The 21,372-nt window shown below is 40.6% G+C and overlaps 2 protein-coding genes across 2 annotated transcripts; one reads left to right on the forward strand and one right to left on the reverse strand.

Annotated features, from left to right (window-relative positions):
• Window positions 1-592: 592 nt before the first annotated feature.
• On the reverse strand, window positions 593-16,385 carry fyco1a (FYVE and coiled-coil domain autophagy adaptor 1a). The gene is given in 19 exon segments (XM_051076962.1): window positions 593-3,186; window positions 3,426-3,535; window positions 4,333-4,543; window positions 4,648-4,740; window positions 5,823-5,976; window positions 6,395-6,624; window positions 6,756-6,908; window positions 7,738-7,905; window positions 7,989-8,107; window positions 8,995-9,087; window positions 9,371-10,243; window positions 10,245-11,876; window positions 11,990-12,083; window positions 12,222-12,365; window positions 12,913-13,019; window positions 13,787-13,912; window positions 14,262-14,368; window positions 15,120-15,231; window positions 16,314-16,385. Coding segments are annotated over 18 exon segments (4,551 nt in total). The 5' UTR covers window positions 15,181-15,231; window positions 16,314-16,385; the 3' UTR covers window positions 593-3,110.
• Window positions 16,386-18,101: 1,716 nt separating this feature from the next.
• On the forward strand, window positions 18,102-19,960 carry xcr1a.1 (chemokine (C motif) receptor 1a, duplicate 1). Its single transcript, XM_018667415.2, has 2 exons — window positions 18,102-18,263; window positions 18,398-19,960. Exons 1-2 carry the CDS (start codon window positions 18,224-18,226, stop codon window positions 19,435-19,437), a joined length of 1,080 nt encoding a protein of 359 aa, XP_018522931.1. The 5' UTR covers window positions 18,102-18,223; the 3' UTR covers window positions 19,438-19,960.
• Window positions 19,961-21,372: the final 1,412 nt, after the last annotated feature.

Genomic DNA, 21,372 nt, shown 5'->3' on the forward strand with positions numbered 1-21,372 from the left:
GACATTTCTGAGCAGTTTTTGTGGTGTGGGGGGAGCATTGGCCCCGCTGGGGGAGGCCCCTGCCGTCAGGGAGTGCGTTTGCCATAGAGGGGTGTGTTTGCTCTACAATATTGATTAAACTGGGTGGCATGTATCAAAGTAACATCCAGATGAATGTCAGGCCCCAAGGTTTCCCAGCAGAACATTGTAATGTAAAGAGGTGATTAATGTTATTCACTTCACCTGTCAGTGGTTTTAATGTTGTGGCTGATCGGTGTATGAGGCCAGACCTCCACCTTACACACTCATACACAGAGAGCAGGTGAATTTGGAAGTACTGAGATATGACTGTGCAGACACAGTCACTGCGTGGCAAAATGAAACCTATTTGTTTTATGTTACATTATTTCCAGAAATATACTCCTCTATGAGACATTTGTTTTTCAATCATAAACCAACAGTTTGTGTTTTCATACTGTTCATCTTTTGTCCATTCTGTCAATTTTTTGGAAAAATTATTTTTATAGATTTTTTTTTAATGTAAAAGAGGGCAACTTTCTTTCTCTTACACAAAAAGAAAAAAAAAAACATACAAGAAACAAACAAACAAACAAACAAACCAAACACAGGCTATATTTGAAGCTAGCTTCAAGTAACAATTGTTTTGATTATTATTTTCTCAATTAAACTTTCTCCTGTTAAACACATTCATCATAATTCCCATGAAATAACCTCTTTTTCCAAGTCCAAAACTCAAAGATATTCAATTAAAGGCAAATCTCCACATCTGAGAAACTAGAGCCATCAAACATTTTGCATTTTTGCCAGACAATCTGTTTGATTTTCAAAATGGTTGAAAGCTTCAGCTCTGATAAGATCAATAATGCAGCAGATTCTGACATAAAGCACAATGACTATTACACAGGGTGGATATGTCAACATATGATGTCTAATAATGTTACACTATGAACTATGGTAGAATATAGAGATGTGCTAAGTTTTGGTTGTTTGTTATTTTGTCACTGAATCACGTCGGTACTGACAGAGAAGATATTTGCAATGTTGTTTTCAACATCTCATGATTTATAGTGGGAGAACTTCTACAGCTTTTATTCTCTGTAGACTGTATTTCCCCGTTCAGATGTAAATCTAGAACGGTGGATTCATTAGAAAGGAAGAACACTTGTTTGTGTGTTGACATCTTTGTTGGTGTCAGATTTCTGAATGAGTGAGGTGGCACACAGACATAATGTGCTGATTGTGTTGTTCTGATGTTCCATGTTATCAAACACAGAATCAAACACAGTTTAGTAAATGTCAGGGGCATCATCACTCTCGTTTAATCCATGTTTACAGGCTGATTGACTTGTCTATTACTAGTTACACCAAGTGCTTGTAGTGAAAATTTGTGCACATTCTACTCCCCTAAAAAATCATCTTTCAAAAACAGCAAGTAGAAAAATCTGTCTCTGTGTGAATTCTTTGACAAATGTAAACTCAACAGATTTCATATTGTTTGCAACAAAGTATAAAATAATTATCACAAAGTGCAGCTCTGCAGAGAAAATATGAGGCTTTGCATACAAATTGCACCAATTTACACCCATCAAAAATATAACAGAGATCTGACTGTGAAACACAAACAGATCTCTACAAAAGCAGCATAGAGATAAGCCCTTGCTTCATTAAGGAGAGTAAGGTTGTGTCCAAAAGTGAGCAAGCTCTTTTTTTTTCTTATTGCTTTGTGATTCAAAAGAAAAAGAACAACAACAACAATAAACAGCACACAATATCCCAACCCATTTCATCACTACGAGTACAAAAAAAGCCAGAGGGTTATCTAAACATATGACAAAAAGACAGCAGAGACTGAAATGAAAACCAAACGGAAAAAATCTTTGCAACTGTTACAACTCAAATACATAATATTGTGCATATTATCTTGTGATTTAAATGTCAGTGGAATTAAGTTTTTGAAGAACAGTTCTAATAAAGAGTTTTCTGTGTGGATATCAAAGAGCAGCTACAGCTACAAAAGAAAACTAATTCCTGGCAATTAGAGTTAAAAGGCACTTTAAAGGTACAGTAGCTCATTAACTGACAGTGAGTAATATATTTTAAGTAAATGTCACTGTAATGACACAAAGTCGGCCTGTGTACAGTAAGCACAGGTACTTGGCTTCACTGGATCCAATAAACTGGATGGAGAAAGCTGATGAGCAGGTCTCCTTATACAGAAAGTAAGACGGCAGTTTTACTTCTTCTATTTATAATCTCTTTTTTTTCTTTTTTTCCCCAAAATATAAAATTAGGACATGCAACCACTGGAGGACAGTTTCATGTCCCACTCCTGAGATTTGCACAAAGTGCATATGCTTTGTTGTCGAGCAGAATCTGTGTTTTTTCTCAAGTTAGTTATTAGTTATTGCTTTGTTTCCTTCCTGCACTGGCCCAGTGCAAATATGTTCAGATGATTCAATTAATCAACAACCCACATGCTAATCACTTCTCTGCACTCCTTCTGTTTCATTTGGCCACTTGATTTTAAAGATTGCACAACGCTTGAAACATTGTAAACTGGCCAGGATTTTGGAAACTATTAAAATCTGTCCTGGGTCTTCATAGACAACTTTTGCATATAAATATTTCTTGTCTGACAACAGTCTTATGTCAGATTTCATGCTGGTAGTGTTCTGCATCCCCTAACATAACTGCATGTTTCAGAAATGAGAGGCCAAACCAAATCTAAGACCAACAAAAATTACAGAAAGAAATGAGAGATTTCTCAATTTCTCTAAATGAATAACTTACTAATATAAACTTAGCTGAACTAAAGGTACACATATTACTTGGTTTATGAAAAAAAAAAACATGATAAAACTTGCATAAACATTTGTCTTTCAATTTCTCTTTCTAAACCCTTTCATTTTGTGGACCAAACTTCACTTGGGCTACAGTTAAAACATAAGCACACTTCAAAACATTAACACAACAAAGTTAAATAAAACAGAAACATTTCTGAAAGCATAAAACAGGCTTTGGGTAAAAGCCAAACTGATTAACAACTGTCACTGAATTACCTCCCCAAAGCCACAGTGACATCATGATGTGGAAGCACGCGTCATGCAGCTTCAGGGGAAGTCACTTCCATCATAGATTACAGGTTTCTCCATGGTGAGATGGTAGAGAACTTTCTTGGAGATAAACCTGTTGGAAGAGGGTTTCTGATCAATGGAGTGCAATCCAATTAAGAGAAATGGGATGTTGATGCACAACAGAAAGCTGGTTTAAAGGCCAAATGCACGCATGCACACACACACACACACACACACACACACACACACACACACAGATAAAGAGCATTTAAACATTTCAGTAATTTACAAGCTTCTCCCACTCTGAGGGACAACTCAGGAGAAGGATGGTGGGTGTCAGAAGTTCCATACCGTGAGAAAGAGTTGTCAAAGATGAGCGTGTAGAGGCCAGGGTGACGGACTTTTAGCTGCCCCTGAATTGTCTCTTTATGGGAATTGCAGCGAGTCAGAGGAATCAGGACCTGAGAGCAGAACAGGGGCACTGGTCTGAAGTGAAACTTTTCAAAGTTTGTGATGGAGGCCATCTGAGAAATCTGCCCTGGGCCACTCTATCTATAATACCATCTATAACACACATGTTTTCATTTATGTTACCTTACATGAACATTTATATTGGACAGCAAGAATAAAATCATTATTATCATAATAACTGTTATATACAGTAAATGTCAACACACTTTGAATTAAATGTAAATTTTAAAAATAATCTACACAAAGGTAATATTGGCAAGGAAGGGAGGAGACGCTAATATGAGATGAAAGATCATAACTAATTTACAGTCTCTGATATTTCAAGTGCAGGATGTTTACTCAACCTGCTGACCAACACTGCCAACCTGCAGTGTTTGTCCTCAGTCCTCAGTGCAGGGTGCCATGAATGCACGCAAAGATTCAGTCCATTGTGTTTAGTAATAACTTCTTACTTTAGCTTCTGAATCATCCTCCATTAGTTTAGAAATGGCTGCAATTTCCAGCAAATGAAAAGTCTCTCCTTCACCTTACGATGTACTTCAGTTTGAAATCATGAAACACTGCTTTTGGCTTTCGTTTTCTTGGACTTTTCCTTTGGCACCTGTACAAGGAGTTATTGATGTCAAGATATCTTTAAATTGATCAGGCCTTCATACTGTAATCAACAAGGGACTCCACCAAGGGAGCAAAGGTCTGCTCAAACTGTGGCGGGCAGTGGTTCCTGGATTTCACAACACATTGTTCTTAGTGCATAAACATGAAAATACACACAGTGAGTGCAATCTACCTTTGACTGTTCCACCTGAGTGTCAGCGGACTCCTGGTAAACTACACTGAAAGAGATGCTTTTGGGCTCTGAGGAAAACATCCAGCTGATGGTTGGCCCGCAGTCACTCACAACAACAGTGATCACACTGTAACAGCTGGACTTGATGAAGAGTTCCCTGGAACCGTCACCGAACTGAGAAATATCATCAATGCTGAGAGGAACAGCCATCCTGTAATAACAACAAATGAATTCTAAGATGCATTAAATAAAGTGGCCAACTCCAAGCTGATTTAAAAAAATTGAATTATGAAATATATCAAAGTAAAGTCTCACGTGACTTCTCCTGATTTGAGAAGGTTGATCTCTGAATCCTGGACAGTGGGGACGTGCTCTTCAGGGTCATCAGGGGTCACATCTCCTGTGCCTCTGCAAAATCCAACACAAGACAAGATCTTATTTTCAATGGATGAAACTCTTCAGAGGCATAGTGACATAATGACACAGAGCAAACATCAGCATCAGAGATCATTAGAGAGTATTCTGGTGTAGCCAACACATCTTTCTCTCCAGGGTCATGACTATGCATTCAAAACAGATTTTGAATTTTACCCACATGTCATTGCCCATGCCTCTTCATTGACCGTCACCAGCAAGATTACTTATTTTACTCAATTTTACGTACATTATGCTTAACATTAATTCTGATGATTATGTTGATTCTCAGCGCAGTGTTACCTCATCCTCCTCGCTGCGAGCTACAGCTTTGTGCATCTTTGCTGCATAAATGCAAGGATGATAATTTAGGAAACCTGCTTTTCACATATGAATATACTGCGGCGCCTCTCAATTCTGTTTTTCGCTTATTGCTGAAAACAAAAAAAAGTACTTCTCTAATTGCAATTTGCCAACCAGACAGACAAGATACATGTGTGCACTCTGTGTTTGAACATTACTGAGGTGACTGGGAAATATCAGGGACTCAAACTGTGGCGTGCTGAGGCTGTATTTATTGCTTTTAAAAGCAGCACATTCACAGCAGCTACTGTATGTGATACCTAGGGAATGGGCGATAAGTGTCTCCAGTGGTTTGATATCTAGACATCTCATAAAACCACTGCATTTCTTGTGGATTTAATCATTTAGCACTATATGCACTTTGTGGGATTTCACCTCTGACTTGTGATGTCCTCTGACTGGCCAGCATTGCACCAGTGCAGTTAATGCCAGCACTCTATGTAGCTGTCACCGTTCTTAAACAATCACTGCACAAAGGCCTGATGTAAATGTGCAAGTGTAACCCCAAAGAGGGATTTCTTAAAGGTTCTGCAATTTCAGTGGCAATCTCAACACTGAGTTGCCGTGGTTACTGTTTGACCTCTCTGGTTGGAGTGTCACCTGATGAGTCTGACCAGAGTTAAGAGTCACATACTGACTCAGAAAACAATGAGCTGAACCAGACCTCATCCCTCATCCCTCTGCTCCCTCCTGCAGATCCACGTTACACTCACACGTCCAGTGATCCCGGAGGCCGTCGGTCTTGTTCTCCCTCCAGTGAGCCTCCTGTGGTCTGGGAGGTGGCGTCACTGTCGTAGACGCCATTCACTTCCTCTTCTGTGATGATGTCAAAAGCTCCATCATCAGATCTGTTGCTGGGGTCCGTGACTGTTGGGAATTGATGGGAAACAGACTTCATAACTGAAATACGGTACAGAGAACAACCACCAACATCTTCTCCCACGTTCTATTGTGGGGATTACACAGAATATAAAACTTAATGCATGTACGGTGCAGAAAAAAGGCTATTTTGAAATTAATGTATGAGACTAAGCCACTACAAAAATAGATCTAACATTAGGCAGCTTTCATATTTTTACAATAAAAACAAAACCGCTTCTTCTCTGAAAAGAAATGTCACCCTCTTCCCCTTTTTGTCTACTGAATAAAAATTCTCTAGGGTCTCTGTTCTTGTTCCTCAATATGACAAATTTGCTCTTTTCACTTCTGCTTCCTGGCCAACATACAGTAAAAGACAAATGCGCAGTGTGAAGTTAGCGTGTTCTTCCTAGTGTGCCTCCCTCACCTGTTACCCTGGGGGTGGGTTTGTACGGGGCTGGTTCAGGCGGTGGTTGAGGTCCTACTCCAGGTGGAGGAGGCTGGATGTCTGAAGGACTCAGCTCTGCCTCTGTGAACCTCTCTATCACAGCACTGCTTTGGGTGTAGCAGTCTCTGCAGCAGCGCTCCTTCTTCCCACTGTGCTTGGTCATCACAAAGTTGTTGCTGCAGTAGTAGCAGAAGATGCGACCGCAAAGCCTAGAAAAAATAATGTCCATGTCAGATGTGTAATTTTGTTTCCAAAAGCAGATTTTTGGTTCCTATTTTATGTGGACAGGATAGGTATGGACAGTGAATACACTAGGTCCTGGTGCCAACTGAAAGCCCACCTGCAGTGATGTCTGCGCAGCCACCAGGTGAACTGACCCTGGCAGCCGAGGCAGTGAGTGGCCTCTTTATCCACCAACCACCAACGCTCCTCCGCTCGCAGTTTCTGCTCATACTCCAGAGCATCTGACTTCTGCCACAGAGCATCTTTGTCCCTGAAGAAATGCACAAAAAAAAACAGAAAAAAATAATTCAGTTCTGTCTTGATCCTGACCTAAGTTCTGAAAATGTTTTTTTTAATGGATGAATTCAACTCAACTGCTGCTAATATAAGTAAATAAAATATGGATAAAATATTTCATGCTCAGTATTTCACAGCTGCTCTGGAGGTAGAGTACCTGTGAGATGTTATCTGTGGTTTATTTTGTATGTTTTACATTTCAAAATATTCAAAGACTACTTGATCTGGACTATGATTTAATACTGATATACTGTATAACCCTGTTGTTCAGAAGTAGCTTCTTTTCCCAAATGATGCAAATGAGAAAAATAATGAAGGCATAATACAAGAGTACAAAAGACTGTGATGATGTGGGCACCTCCCAAAGGAGTTGACTGTATCATTGTATTTGTGTTTCATCCCTTTTAGAGTATGAAAGCTTGCAGTGCTTGCAGAATCCAGTGACTCACTTTTCCCGCTCTCCTCTCTGTCAAAGTCTTTCTTTCAGACTTGATCTTAGTAAGGTATCTCAGCATTCAAAGGAGCTTTTTTACTCCCAATCCTGCTCCTCTGACCTAATTTCTCCACATCACTGTCGAGTGTAAGAACATCAGAGAGCTACTCTTACTGGAAGACCCAATCGAAACTGCACACTCCCCAGTGGGACTACAAAGAGCAGACAGCAACCAAACATAACAAGGTGGTAGACATTGAAAGAAAAAAATTACTTTAACCCAGTTCTTTATTAAGAATCTATCTGCCTGTTGCACTGACAGCGACAGCCTTGAAATGGCTGACAGCTGTTAACAAAGACCAGGCCATACCGGATAAGCTCGATGAGCCGCTCCTCAAGGTTGGTCTTAGTTCTGTTGAGGTCATCGATCTCAGCTGTCATCTTCAGGTACTGGCTTTGCTTGTCAGCATCCGTTGTGTTGAGTTTCTGCTTCAATTCCTCGCACATCTTTTGCACAGCCAAGTGTGCTTCTTCAGCACTGAAGAGAGTGAAAAATGACTCAGTATCTTTTTTTTTTAATTGTAAAAAGAAATTCACAGGTATCAACAGTTGTGAACGCACCTGCTTACTGCGCCTCTCAGTTGCTGAATCTCGCTCTCACTCTCACGAACGGCTGCTTCTGTCTTTGTGATGTGAGCATCTTTCTCACCAGCTAGCTGCAAGTACTCTTCATTCACAGCCTTAATTAAAGATTATGGAGACAAATATAAAAATATCCATCAGTACAAACATTTTTGACACTTGACAATGATTTAAACAATCAGTTTGTTTTCTGTTCTATTAAACACTGCTGGAAAAATAAAGTTACAGAAAATACATTTTCATTGCCATTTCAGAAGAATTTTGTGTACCTCTATCTGGAAATCTGACTACTTTCTGTTCATATTAGATGAAAAAAAAAAATTAATTTGTACATAGAAACATGTCATTCAGTAAAATCCAATAACAACTTCTGGACAGACCCAGTCAATCTCAATTAAATCAGAAAACATTCCTCAAAATCAAATCCCATTATATATGTATATCTATAAAGACATCAAACCGCAGAGGAATAATTGTGATCTCAAAGCAATTTCATGCAGCTATCAATTCGATTAGGAACAGTACACCGCAGTGATTTTCCATCTATTCTACCTTCTACAATCAAAGACAACTGCTCAAGCAATCAAAGTATCTCATATAATCATCTGTTGTTAATGAGTTTTGAAACAAGTCAGTAGGTTATTGTGTCCCATGTGGTGTGTAGTTTCCTTTTCTCCACCACCTCTGCAAATCCTCTAATGATTAAGGCGTTACTGTCTGTTCCAGGCTATTTTTACAATACTGCCCTATTGAGCTGTATCTCTTTTGTCTTCCCTTAATCATACACGGTGTTCCACACACTTGAAAAAGTCAATACAAAGCAGATTTTTTGTCTGATGGCAGTGTATTTTTATGTACCAGTATTTCTCTGTAAAGGTAGGTAATCCCCAGAGATTACAGAACACAGTCTATCGCCACCATGTATCTGCTTATTATGCAACAATGAAATATTTGATGCTTCAAAGACACACACACACACACACACCTCTAGTTCAGACACTTTGGCCTGCAAGCTGGATACATTCTTCAGCTCCTCCTGCAGCTGGGCTTTCACCTTGTCAAGCTGTTCATTCATGCTCTGAAAGGTGACAGTGAAAAGAACAAGAGTCAACCATAAATGCCTGTACCATATTTAATGTCAAATCATCCAGTAGCTGTTGAGATATTTCAGTTTGGACCAAAGTGTTGGACCACCCAATATCATCATACCAAAAGCCATGCTGCAAGGATTGCTGATAAAGCAAATGATTTTGATATTTGGACACAATAAACTAAAACTGTACTAGTAAATTGCAAAAAAGCTAAAATTATTAAAAATGCAAGTAATACAAGTCATGATTAACAGGTTCCAACTGATTCACCTTCATCTGGGCCTGATGAGTCATGCTCTCTGAGCTCATCTGAAACTTGACAGCCTCCATCTCCTCTCGGCCAGAGTCCTTGACGCTTTGCAGCTGGTTCTTGGCCTTTTCCAGCTGCTCCTGCAGCTCCACGATAGTCCCTAGAAGTGTCTCCTTCTGTGTCAGCTCCTCTCTTAGTTTGTTATTCTCCAGTTGCACTTCTGTCATGCACCCCTCCAGTCGCTCCACCTCTCTCTCCAGCTCTTCAAACCTGGCAGCGTTGCCTGTCCATTGCTCTCTGGCCTCTTCTTTCTCTGCGCTTAGCTTACAGATGGTCATGCCGAGCTCGGCCATCTCTGTGTTTGCCCTGTGCAGACCCTCACGCGTCTCGCTGTTCTCTAGGACCAGCCTAGCATTTTCTGCCTTCAGGGCGGACAGCTCTTCTCGGAGAGCAGCAGCAGAGATTGCCAGCTCAGCATGGGCGGCTACTTCTCTGTCGCGCTGCTCAGTCAGCGCCTCTTCTTTCTTTTTGCACTCCATGAGCTCTGTTACATGCTTCTGGTTCAGTGCCTCTGCCTGAGCTTTAAGCTGCTCCGTCAGAGTCCTGAGCTCATCTCTTTGGGCTTCCGTCACCTCCAGCTGTGCTTGGGATTTAAGCTTTTCCTCCTCAGACCTCTTGACCTGCACCCTGAGATCCAGGATCTCTGCCTGGAGCCTGGACACTTCTTTCATGCTCACCTCCAGCTGGCCCTCAACCACAGTCAGTTTGCCTGTCACTTCTTGGTTCTCCTTTGCTTGGACAGTACTCCTCTCTAGTTGAGATTTCTCCATTGCTTGCTTCTCAGAGGTCACCCTTTCAATCATCTCCGTCTGTCTAGCACAGGTTGCTTCTGCATTCAGCTTTGGCGATCTCAAGCTCCCTCTCCCTGGCCTCCAGAGCTTTTAACTTGGACTGGAGCTCAGTGAGGCTCTTCTCTTTACCCTGTAGCTGGGCCTCTTTGTTTTGGAGCTGTTCTTGAAGAGTTGCTTCATTCTTGCGTGAAGCTCCTAAATTCTTCTCCAGCTCTCCGATCTGCCCGTGAACACTCTTCAGGTCTGCCTGCATGCGGCTAAGAGCTGCTTTCACAGTGTCCTGCTCCTCCCTCAGGCTCTGGTTCTCCTGCTCAAGCCGCTTTGACGTAGTTTCTGAGAGCTTTGCGGCCATGGTGGCTCGCTGCAGACTCTCATCCAACTTGCGGTTCTCCTCACGTAAACGTTTCTCCTTTTCATCCACTGTCATCTTGGTATCATCAAGCTGACCTCGAAGCTGTTTCTCGGAGGCTCTTAAAGCTGCTAATTCGGCTTCGAGCACTGCTCTGTTGTCTGCCATCTCCTTCTTCAGCTCCTCGTTTCTCTTCACCGTGGTCAGCAGCTTCTCGTTCAGCTCCATTAAATTGGCGCACTGTGTCTTGTAATCTTCTATCTTTGTGGTCTGTTCTTTAATGTTACCCTCCAGCTCAGCAAGGCTAGTTGTCAGTTTCTGCTTTTCTGTGTTGAGGCTTTGGTTCTTGGCTTCTAGCTGTTGTAGTGTGTCGCAGTTGGAGGTTAGCGCAGCTTCTTTCTTCTCAACCTGCTCTTTAAGAGCAGTGACTTCTGCCTCTAAAGCCTCTTTTAAGCTGCCAACATTCTTCTGCATTTCATCTTTATCTTCCTGTGCCATCCTCTTCACCACCTCCACCTCCCTCTCTTTCTCCTCGAGAGATGTTTGGAGGTCCTGCAGCTGCCTCTGTAGGTTGCTCGCCTCCTTCTCTCTCAGTGTCAAGGCCCCCTGCAGCTTGTCAAGGGCACTACACTGTTCTTCCACTTTTGCCTCCAACTTGGTCTTCTCCTCAGACACAGCTGTAACTAATGCCCCGAGTTTTGTTTCGCCATCTCTTGCCGCTGCCTCCTTGACTCTCAGCTCTTCCTCTATCCTTTCTGCCTGCCTCTTCTTCTCCTCTACCTCGGCAACAGCCTCCATCTTCCCTCTCTCTGCCTCTTTCAATCTGTCCAGCAACTCGTGTATCTTTTGTGCTGAATCAAAGTGGCTGGCTGCCTGCTGGCCCTTCTCATTCAGAACCCCATCCAACTTGGCTATGAGCTCTAAGTTCTTCCCCTCAGCAGCCGCCAGCTTTTCCTGGAGCAGGCGCTGTTCAGCCTCCGTGGCTCTCTCCCTCGCCCTGAGTGCTTCCACATCTCTGGACAGGGCCTCCTCTCTCCCTTTCAGACCCTTCAGTTCTCCTTGCAAACTCCGCTGCTCCTCTTGGGCAGCAAGTGACACGTCCAGCTGTCTCTGGAGCTCCACGACTACGCCCCTGAGCTCAGCAGCCTCCTCACCCAGCTGCTGCACCTTATCCAAGAGTTCCCGCTGCTTCAGCTCTGACTGGTCCAGCTCTAGGCGGAGGTCTTCCACAGTGCTGACGTCTTCGGTGCAGGCAGGCAGGGACTCATTCAGGTCATTCAGCAGACCCTGACCATAGTCGGGGCTAGAGGGGAACTCAGCTGCTTGCTAGATGTTTGTAAGAGAAACCAGAGGAGAAAAGAAGAAGTAATAAACATCCTGTAATAAATTTAAAATTATGATGAAATGGCAGGATGTTATTAAAGACATAGGTCAGTTACTTGGGAGTAGGTGCTAGCCAGACTGTTAATGCTGGAACTACGACTGGGTGGTCTCCACATGTGGCCAGGTGAGTTTGCACTTCCCAGTGTCCTCCTGTTGATTAATATATTAGTAAATGTCACACATCCTGACTACACCCCAAACCTGGTGCAAAGGAAATCTGACAGATTATTTTCATGGTCTTTATATGCTCTACATTTTGTTTTCAACATATGTTATGCTCATTTTTACCTTGCAAAAGTAGGCCAGGAGGCATCAAGATCATGTCCTCTGGATGCCACATCAAACTGGACCTCATTGAGCTCATACAGGTGACTGATGATGTCAACACTAAGGTGGGGCTTCAGGAAGGGGCTTCTTGCATAGTACCAGTCACTGCGGGAAGAGAGAGGAGAAAAAGGTCAAACGAGAGCATAGCGGAACAACTGCAAGCAATTATCATGGCTGAAAAAAGAAGTTCTGTCTCATATGCTGACCCTTAGCATTCATAGGAGGAAACTGATCCCTCAACCGGGAAATTAAGAAATTCCTCAAAAACATGTAAATGGTCTATGCAACAAATAACAGGTATCACGCTTTAAGATTAAGATTCTTCTTTGTAGTGTGTTCATTTGGTACTATGTGTAACTACAGCAATACACACAACTGTTTTAACTTCTGTTAATCATTCAAGACAGTAACATAATACTTTTTAATAATTAATCAGCTCTTTATATTCTTCTACTATTGACCACTATTTCTACTAAAGCAGCAGGCCCATTTCACAGAAAGAGGAAATGAGTTTCATAGGCTCTAACCAACTTTCACAAACCTTGTAATCCAAAAACCAGCTAACTGTAATCCAACTAACAACTCCAAAAAAAAAAAAAACAACAACACACACATATTGCAAGGGGACTTCACTTGTCCCTGACAGTTTTACCTGGTGACTCTCTGGTTCATCAGGCACTGCTGTAGCGTGTCGGCCAGTCGCTGATGCACGAGAGAATAGCGAATAAAGGCTCGCCCCTTCCCCAGAGATGTCTTCAGCTATCAGAAGCAGAGCAGAAGAAGATCTTGTTTTACACATTGCTGTTAAAAAGTGTTTACCCCCAACTCAGGCTCCAGGCATATGCCACATGTCAAAAACTACAAAGTAAACTACATCATTTACTGCTCAACTTGTCCAAAAAAGCAAATGATTTATAATCTCAACCAAAACATAACTATTAAATGAGTGAAGCTATACATATCCAACTGAAGCCTGTTCTAATGTAACACCTGCTACTGTGTTATTTTCCCTGACAAATATATAACATTAAAAAGAAGAAAGATGACAAAAAATAACCCTGAAAATGTTGGAACTATATCACAGTGTGCTGTTTTTATATCACAGCTACAGGGATGCAACACATCAGTGCCAAGATTTAAATTGATTTTGTGGATGTGTTTTTGATCTCATATACTATGCACAGTAATATAAAAAAAGTTTTTTGTGTATCTTGTGTTATGTCTGTACAATAACAGTTAAGAAAAGAAGTCTCTTTTGAGTCATCTTGAAGGCAGTAAAATAGAACTACTTTCTAATGCTTTGAGGAGTAATCTCATATTATTAATGATCAGTATATGATCAGTGCTACTTTCGTGGTGTCACTGTAAACATCCATCCATCCCCCCACTTATCTGTAAGGGGCATCCCTGCTGACATTGGGTTAGAGGCGGGGTACACCTCGGACCGATCTGTGGGGTGACAGTGCTAACCCCTGCACCACCATGCCACCCTCATTGTAAACAAACAAACTAAAAAATCTTCATACTTCGGTGATGGATTTAACAAAGCGGATCCCATCATTGGCCCCCTTGATTTTAGCCAGACAGTCATGGAAGTACTCCCAATAGTCCTTCTTTGTACCAAGGAATGTAGTTTTCTCCTTCTGGTCAAACTGAAAGAAAAATACAGTTGATTTGAAAAACTGTAGAATATGGACCATTTTTGGTGAGGCATGGGTTACGTTTACCAATAAAACGTCAAGAAAGAGAAGCAAGAGAAAGAGTTCTTCTCCAAACAGCTATCCCTTTTAGGACTACTGATTTTAATTCTTCATTTGATGAAACATCATAAATTTACAATATGTCAAAAAGTGTAGTAATCCAATATTAAAACAACTGATCGTGCAAGGTTCTGTGCATTGTCAGCATCTATCTGCTTTATATTTCTAACTAGTAGTATTTCATTTGAAATCACATTACTTAGTGAATGAGTAATGCTTAGTGAATAATTGGGACTCATACCTGGAGCAGGTACTCCAGTTTGTAGGAGAATTTGTGCAGGTTGGTACTGTCATCTGTGATTGGCTCCCCACTTTCCCTGTACTCCTTTGCAAGCTCTGCAACAGCCTCTGAAATTCACAGATACGTTCACAGACAAGGATAAATAAATATTAAACAACACCAACATTAACCTGGGAAAACACATTTAAAAGATACTTGTCTTATGGATAAAGATATTATATAACAAAATGTATTTTAACAGCCGGGGTCCATGCAGACAATATATTAGTGCAGTTATCAGGGACACAAGAAGCAGGAAAGCAAACAGCAAATAACTGATAATTCCTTAGAGACGACCCTTGCAAAAAGAACTGAGAAGAAATGCAAAATTAATGTGTTATCACTTCTTGGTGCATTTCAAGTTACACACACACAGACCTCCCTGGTGCCTAAATCTCCAACCATTTTCCATTTTTTTCCAGTGCCATCCTCTTCAAGCACAATCAGGCTGTACATTAAAAACTTGCCTCGTATCCATCGTAAAAACTGGAAGGACACCCGTGATGGGTGCACCCTCAGCACGCACTCTCTGTCTTGCTGCATGCTGACAGAGACTTCCACCACACCCTTACTACACAAACATGAGGTCAGATGTATGCGTTTCCAAATGATTTGATGACCAGCAGAGGTCAGATAGTTCCAGGCTTAAAGACTGTACTCAGACACGACAATGAGACCGAGGTCATGACATCACGGCAAACCTCTCTGACTCTTCCTTCTCTTCTCTTCAGCCACACCATGTCAGCTAGCGACCTGCCTGCTGCCAGTCTATTCACACACATACAAACTGGCACGCACACACACACAAAGTTGCCGTACCATGCAGATCTCTGATAATCCTCTGGAGTTGGCTCTCCCCAACGGTAGCCCCAGTAGCCATGGCCCCACCGCACTCTCCCTGGCAACCAGAGGTCACAGGGTCACATCCAGTCTGCTGAATCAGAGAATCAGAATCAGTCAGGAACAAAAGACTGACACGAATAGTCTAACATTCTCTCATGCATGGGCAAACTTATACCCACAATTCTGCTAAATATTATTTAGATCCACAGTTCTCACAGTGGGAACGCAGCCCAATTCTGTGCACTTAGGCCTGAAATCCAGCCTGATATACATATAATGGTCTGTGACATAGGCAATTTGAGCTTTTTAAACTGTATATGTAATAATGTTACTCAACACATTTAGCTTTGGGTCAGGATGCTGCTTCTGGTGGGTCCATAAAGTCTGTGGGTTGGTCACACATACATGTAGATAAACCCCTCCATATTAACAGCTAACAGGCATGGTGTGCTGGAAAAAAACCTAATGTAAATGGATCCTGGAAAAGTAGCATGAGAGAGTCAGAGTTATTCTTCGCTAAAATCTACTTTCAAAATTTTAAAAAAGGGGCTTCATAAAACACCACAAATTATAGCTGCAGTGAGTCAACTAAAATGAAAATTATAACACTCACAGAGATAGTGTGTTTATTGCAGATATTACTGGATATTGGTTAATGTGCGACTGTTATTGTCACCTCCTGTAAGTAAACTAAATATTTCATAGGTATATGGTATCTAAATGCAGCGCCATCAACGTGGTGGCAATGGAAGACCAACACCTACATCATTTTAAAACAGGAACCCTCACACTGTGGTTAATGTTAAACCTCAATTTATGATTTGTTTAACGCTTGTCAAGCTAACAGCGAAGTAACTAGTTTGACGTGATTTATGAGAATATCAACAACAGTTTTACAACATTAAATATCGGCTGTTAAAGTGCTAATGTTACTTTTCTTACACCTATGAACGACAAACAGAGCACTTTTCTTTCAGTTTAAGTTTTAACAGGCGGCCTTTGTGGCTTTTTAGACGTCTCGTCACATTTGGCTTGACACTATCACTTCACAGACATTTTGAAAACAACCGTCACATTAGCGGGACACGATAGCTTAGCCAATGTTACATGTTTCTAGATAGTTACAAGTGCAAAAAGAAAAACAAGAAAAGAAAAACAACTTTGACATACTTTTAGAGATATGACTCAAGCCCATAACAACCCAGTTCGTTTATTTATGCATACAAACTTGTTGTAACTGTCGTGATTGACACGGTACCGTCCACTGACAAAGCGACATGTAGCCCACGGACCAATGGCTGCGAGGTTGGTAGGCGGGATCCAGAAATTGGGTAGTTTGGTTGCCATAGCGGAGTAAACAGAGGCGTCATGTGATCAATGACATGCACACAATAAATGCGTGCCCGACATTACTGAGGTCCTTCGTTTGTTTGACAGATATTTTTGATATAACTGAAGTGGACGGTTTGAATTACCCTCTTGAGATTTTGTCACAAATCCAGGAAATATATGCAATGTATTACAAGTGGATTCCGGTGCACCATACAAAATTCATAAAGGCTTTTATGATTTGCAAAGCTTGTGTATTGCTTGTATGGGGAAGCACTGTAATGTGGGACACTGACTGTTGTGGGGCACATAGGGAGACAGTGACAGAGAGAGGAGGGAGTACTCAAGAAAGTAATAGACTAAATAAATATTTGTAATAAATTATTTAAAGTAGTACATGGTTTCTGTGTAATATAGTAATATGTAGTTAAACGTCTCACATATGAAAATATAGGCCACTAGTTTTGTTCGCTATCTGATAATGACAGCAGAAACATTATAAGCCTTCTAAATTGAATAACCAGACATGGGTATGCACATTTAACCATGACCATCTTGGTGGGCAAGTTAGTGCTGTATAAATTGAATGATTTCTATTTTCCATTTGAGCACTATATCTGAAAATTGTCCTCCACTGTAATGAGACAAGATTTTGGGGATTCTATAATGACGTGAACTGTTGAAATAATGTATTTGTTTCATATGGAAATATGGCACACAAGTTAGAATTGCAAAAAGTGTCCCACATTACCCTAATCCACCCTATTATATTCAATTACCTTTAAGTAAAATGGCATGGAATATGGTTGTATGATGTTTTCTGTGGCTCTAGCAGGGCCTTTTCAAGTCTGGGAAAGTGTCTGAAATCTAGACTCCAAATTTTCATTTTGGATTTCTTTGTTGGACTGTCACAGAGGTGGTTATATATCAGGCAGATATGGTCTAATCCAAATATACCATTAGTTGCATTATGGAGCATGTAGGATGCACAGCTTCTGGGATTTTCTTCAATCTGTCTCTGACAAGTGCCTGACCATTATGAAAGTGAAACACTAAACTGCTGGTGTACCTCAAGTCTCATTTCTCATTTCTAAAGTCTCATATGTTGAAGAGTTGGTTGATCCCACATACAAACACAGTGTAAGGGTATTCTCTCCATCACCTTTAGCAGGTTTCCAGCCATACAGATGTTTTGGTTTTACTTGCCCAGATTTCTGATTAAAAATAGTATGTGCAGTAGTCCACATAGTCTATATGTAAACTGATGATTGCATGTTATGTAGTTTATCCAGAATTACAGGGACAGTGTTTCTGGAAAGGCAAGTTGCTCACTGAATGCTTTATGAGGAATCTAGTAAGTGGGTCTTGAGTTAAAAAATTCTCCTCAAACTGCTTTTGCCAAGGTTGAGAGTGAAACCTGGGAAAACTAACTCTTTAAGAACTTGCTTAGGGCTAAATAAAGTGAAATCAAATCTAAAAGGCAGAAGATGTCCCAATCATTTGTAATCCTTACAGATTCCTCTCCCCTTTACCTCATGATGGTATCATGTCCTGTTTGCTTTTATGATGAGAAAGTTGGCAAATTTCCTTTCACAAAGATGTTGGCCAACCACAGGTCCACCTGAGCTGATGATGTCACAGTATATATGGTAAAACGGTCAGGTTAAACCAGAACAAGGAACAGAAAACACTGCCTGTCATGAGATTATTAAAGCTGCCCTTTGTCAAACTCTTGTTTCACTAGCAACAAGATGTCACATCCAACAACACATCAATCCTATCAAACAGGAGGTAGGTAATTTTTTTTTTTCCTTTAAAACACTATTTTGTTCTCATAAAAGGAACATGTTATAAAGTGCATCCACCTTAAGTATCTGCACACTCAGTACAGTAATGCACATACTAATCCTGTATTTCTTGTCTAGGTTACAATTTCACAGCGATTAGTGAGGATTCAAATGACAGCCTGTATGACTATGACTATAGTGATGAAGTCTGTGAAAAAGGCGAGGTAGCCCAATTTGCATCCATTGTCGTTCCTGTTTTCTTCTCTCTGGTGATCACACTGAGCCTCACAGGAAACATCCTCGTCCTCGTAATCCTGGCTCTGTACGAAAACCTCAAGTCTCTCACCAACATTTTCATCCTCAACCTGGCCATCTCTGACCTTGTCTTCACCACCGGTCTCCCCTTCTGGGCCATTTACCACATCTGGGGATGGGTGTTTTCTGAAGCTCTCTGTAAAATTGTGACTTTTGTCTTCTTCACGGGGTTCTACAGCAGCATCCTGTTCCTGACCATCATGACCATCTACAGGTATGTGGCTGTGGTCCACCCTCTCTCTGACCTGAGAACGCAAAAACTCAGCTCTGGCATTTTTATGTCTTTCCTAATGTGGATCATCAGCTTTGGAGCAGCCATGCCCTCTCTGCTCCACAGTTCTCTCGTCTCTGTCTATCACAGGGGCACAGTTTCCCGCGGCTGTGAATACAATGCCATCAAGTGGAAAATAATTGCTGCCTCCCAACAGAATATTTTCTTCTTGGCTGCTTTTGTGGTAATGGGTTACTGCTACATTCAGATACTAAGAAGAGTCACAAGAACAAGATCCCACACAAAGAACAGAGCAGTTAAGTTAGTCTTTAGTATCGTAGCTGTGTTCTTTATTGGCTGGGTGCCATACAATGTGGTTGTCTTTCTGAAGACTTTGGCTGACAGTAGAGTTGCACCACTTAATGAATGTCACATAAACATCCAGCTTGATTATGCATTCTATGTGTGCCGGCTCGTTGCTTTCTCCCACTGCTGCTTGAACCCTGTATTTTATGCGTTTGTTGGTGTGAAGTTTAGGAGTCATTTGAAGTCAATGCTGCATCGAATGTTCAGCCGGCAAAGTCCAGTTGAGGAACAGCAGGTCAGGATGCATAACCCCACTCACTTCGTCTCACAAGGATCAATGTACTAGTCGGTGTTCATGTATATCACTTTCTTCACTTATTTTTCAAAATGCATCTGGTATGCTTTTGGTTAAATCCACTTGGTTCGTTTTTTGCACTTTGTAGCAAGCTGCATTAAAATTCAAATCTGACTTTTGTTTGTTGCTTATTGTAACATTTGTGTGTCACAGTGGAAGTAGAGCTACTACAGTAAACATCATAGTGCCTAATAAGTTTTTTACTTCATTGTAATTATGTTTTGTTTTTCTTTTTTCTTTTTTTCTTTTTTTTTTTTTTACAATTGTCATTGTATAGAACAGCTAAACATTGTTTTGGTATATATTGTAATTATGCATCAGCTTTTAAAAAAAACAACAAAAAACTTTTGCAAGAAATGTGTTTTTATGTTAACAATCTATATAATTTTTCATCTGTTAACTTCTCAGTGTTCAGGTGGCTCATATGTAGATTAACACAAAATCAGCAAATGTGTATTTCAGAAAATCTACTTCTGTTTTTGCATCTGTTAAAAATAAATATAAGGTACTTTTTCATGTGACATCTTTCTGTGGAGAGGAGCAATGTGGAAAGCATGAGACATAAAACATTTCACATATAACTTATAAACAAAAAATATTTAAAAAGTCAGTGCACTTTTTACACAGACCTACTAATCTGTGTGTTGGTGCCAAAGCACATCTGTTTTCTAGGCAACAGACCCTCTTCAGGTGGCACGGAACAAAGTATTGCTGGTTTGTATTCAAACACTCAGTGTTTACCTTACACTAATATGGACATACCCTCTGTTGCTCTGCCCCTAGTGACCAGATTGGTCATTATTATGCTCACATGTGGCTTCGGTGAATCATCATTCTGGGTGTTAACATTGAAAACATTTCAAAATTGTGAAATCATACTGATATAATGCTGTCTAATACTGGAAATACTTTACATTGTGCTATGGCTGCAAAATAAAGACTGATGATGCTTTCACATTTCAACACAGTTAAAACTGACAGCTGTAAGGGAAAACCCTGACTTCTCTTATTCCTTTACTGAAGAAAGAGCATGAATCCACAGGTGAAGTCAGGTCAAAATGCTCTCTATTATCTTTTTTACATGCACACACAGAATACAGTAACACACAACCTTTAAAGTCAATGTGCAAGTGATATTCTGACTCAGATGGTCTTCTCTTTTATAGCATCTTTGTCAGTGCTTTTTTGCTGAGATGCAGAGCACCAAACCAAATAGTCATCTAATAAAGCAAACAAAACCACTTTCCTGGATCACTCATATTAAAACATTTCCTTAGAAAAAACATATTTCACCCCATAAATAAACATACAGCCATGACATCCTGACCTAACCATGGCCAAAGTACAAGCCAGATCTTTCCACTGTCCTTCATGGCAGATTACACTACTCCACAAGTGTCTTGCAAGACAGATGGAACAACCAGTTAGATAATGCACTCTAGCACAAAGGCAAGAAACACTTCTGTTCAATAAAAAATTAATCAATTTCCCCCACACAGCTGAAATACCTAAATGTATGTTTATGAATCAGCATTTTTCTCTGCCATCATGGATTGATTTTGAACCAACAGTTATTTTGATTTGAGGTATTCAACAGGGAACTGTTTTTTTTTCTTCTGCTGGCACCAGTGACCTTATATCAATATTTACAGCTTTTGTATATCAATTTAAAACTGATATCAGAGTGATAGCAAAGCACGTGACTTGGCTGAGTCACATTCTCCCTCTGCAATAACAATATATTATTGTAGCTTTGGTGCTTTGGAGTCTTTCTTTGTTGTCACACCTTACAAACAATCAAAGGTAACAATTTCCTTGTGGAAATGTCATAAATGTTTCTTGAGAAAGACTAGAGCAAATAAGGAACTGCATGCTTTAGGAAAATCAACAATCTAGAAAATAATTAATAGTTCATATGTGTATGTG

This window comes from Lates calcarifer, linkage group LG17, assembly GCF_001640805.2.
Source record: "Lates calcarifer isolate ASB-BC8 linkage group LG17, TLL_Latcal_v3, whole genome shotgun sequence".
In the NCBI taxonomy this organism is placed as follows: domain Eukaryota; kingdom Metazoa; phylum Chordata; class Actinopteri; family Centropomidae; genus Lates; species Lates calcarifer.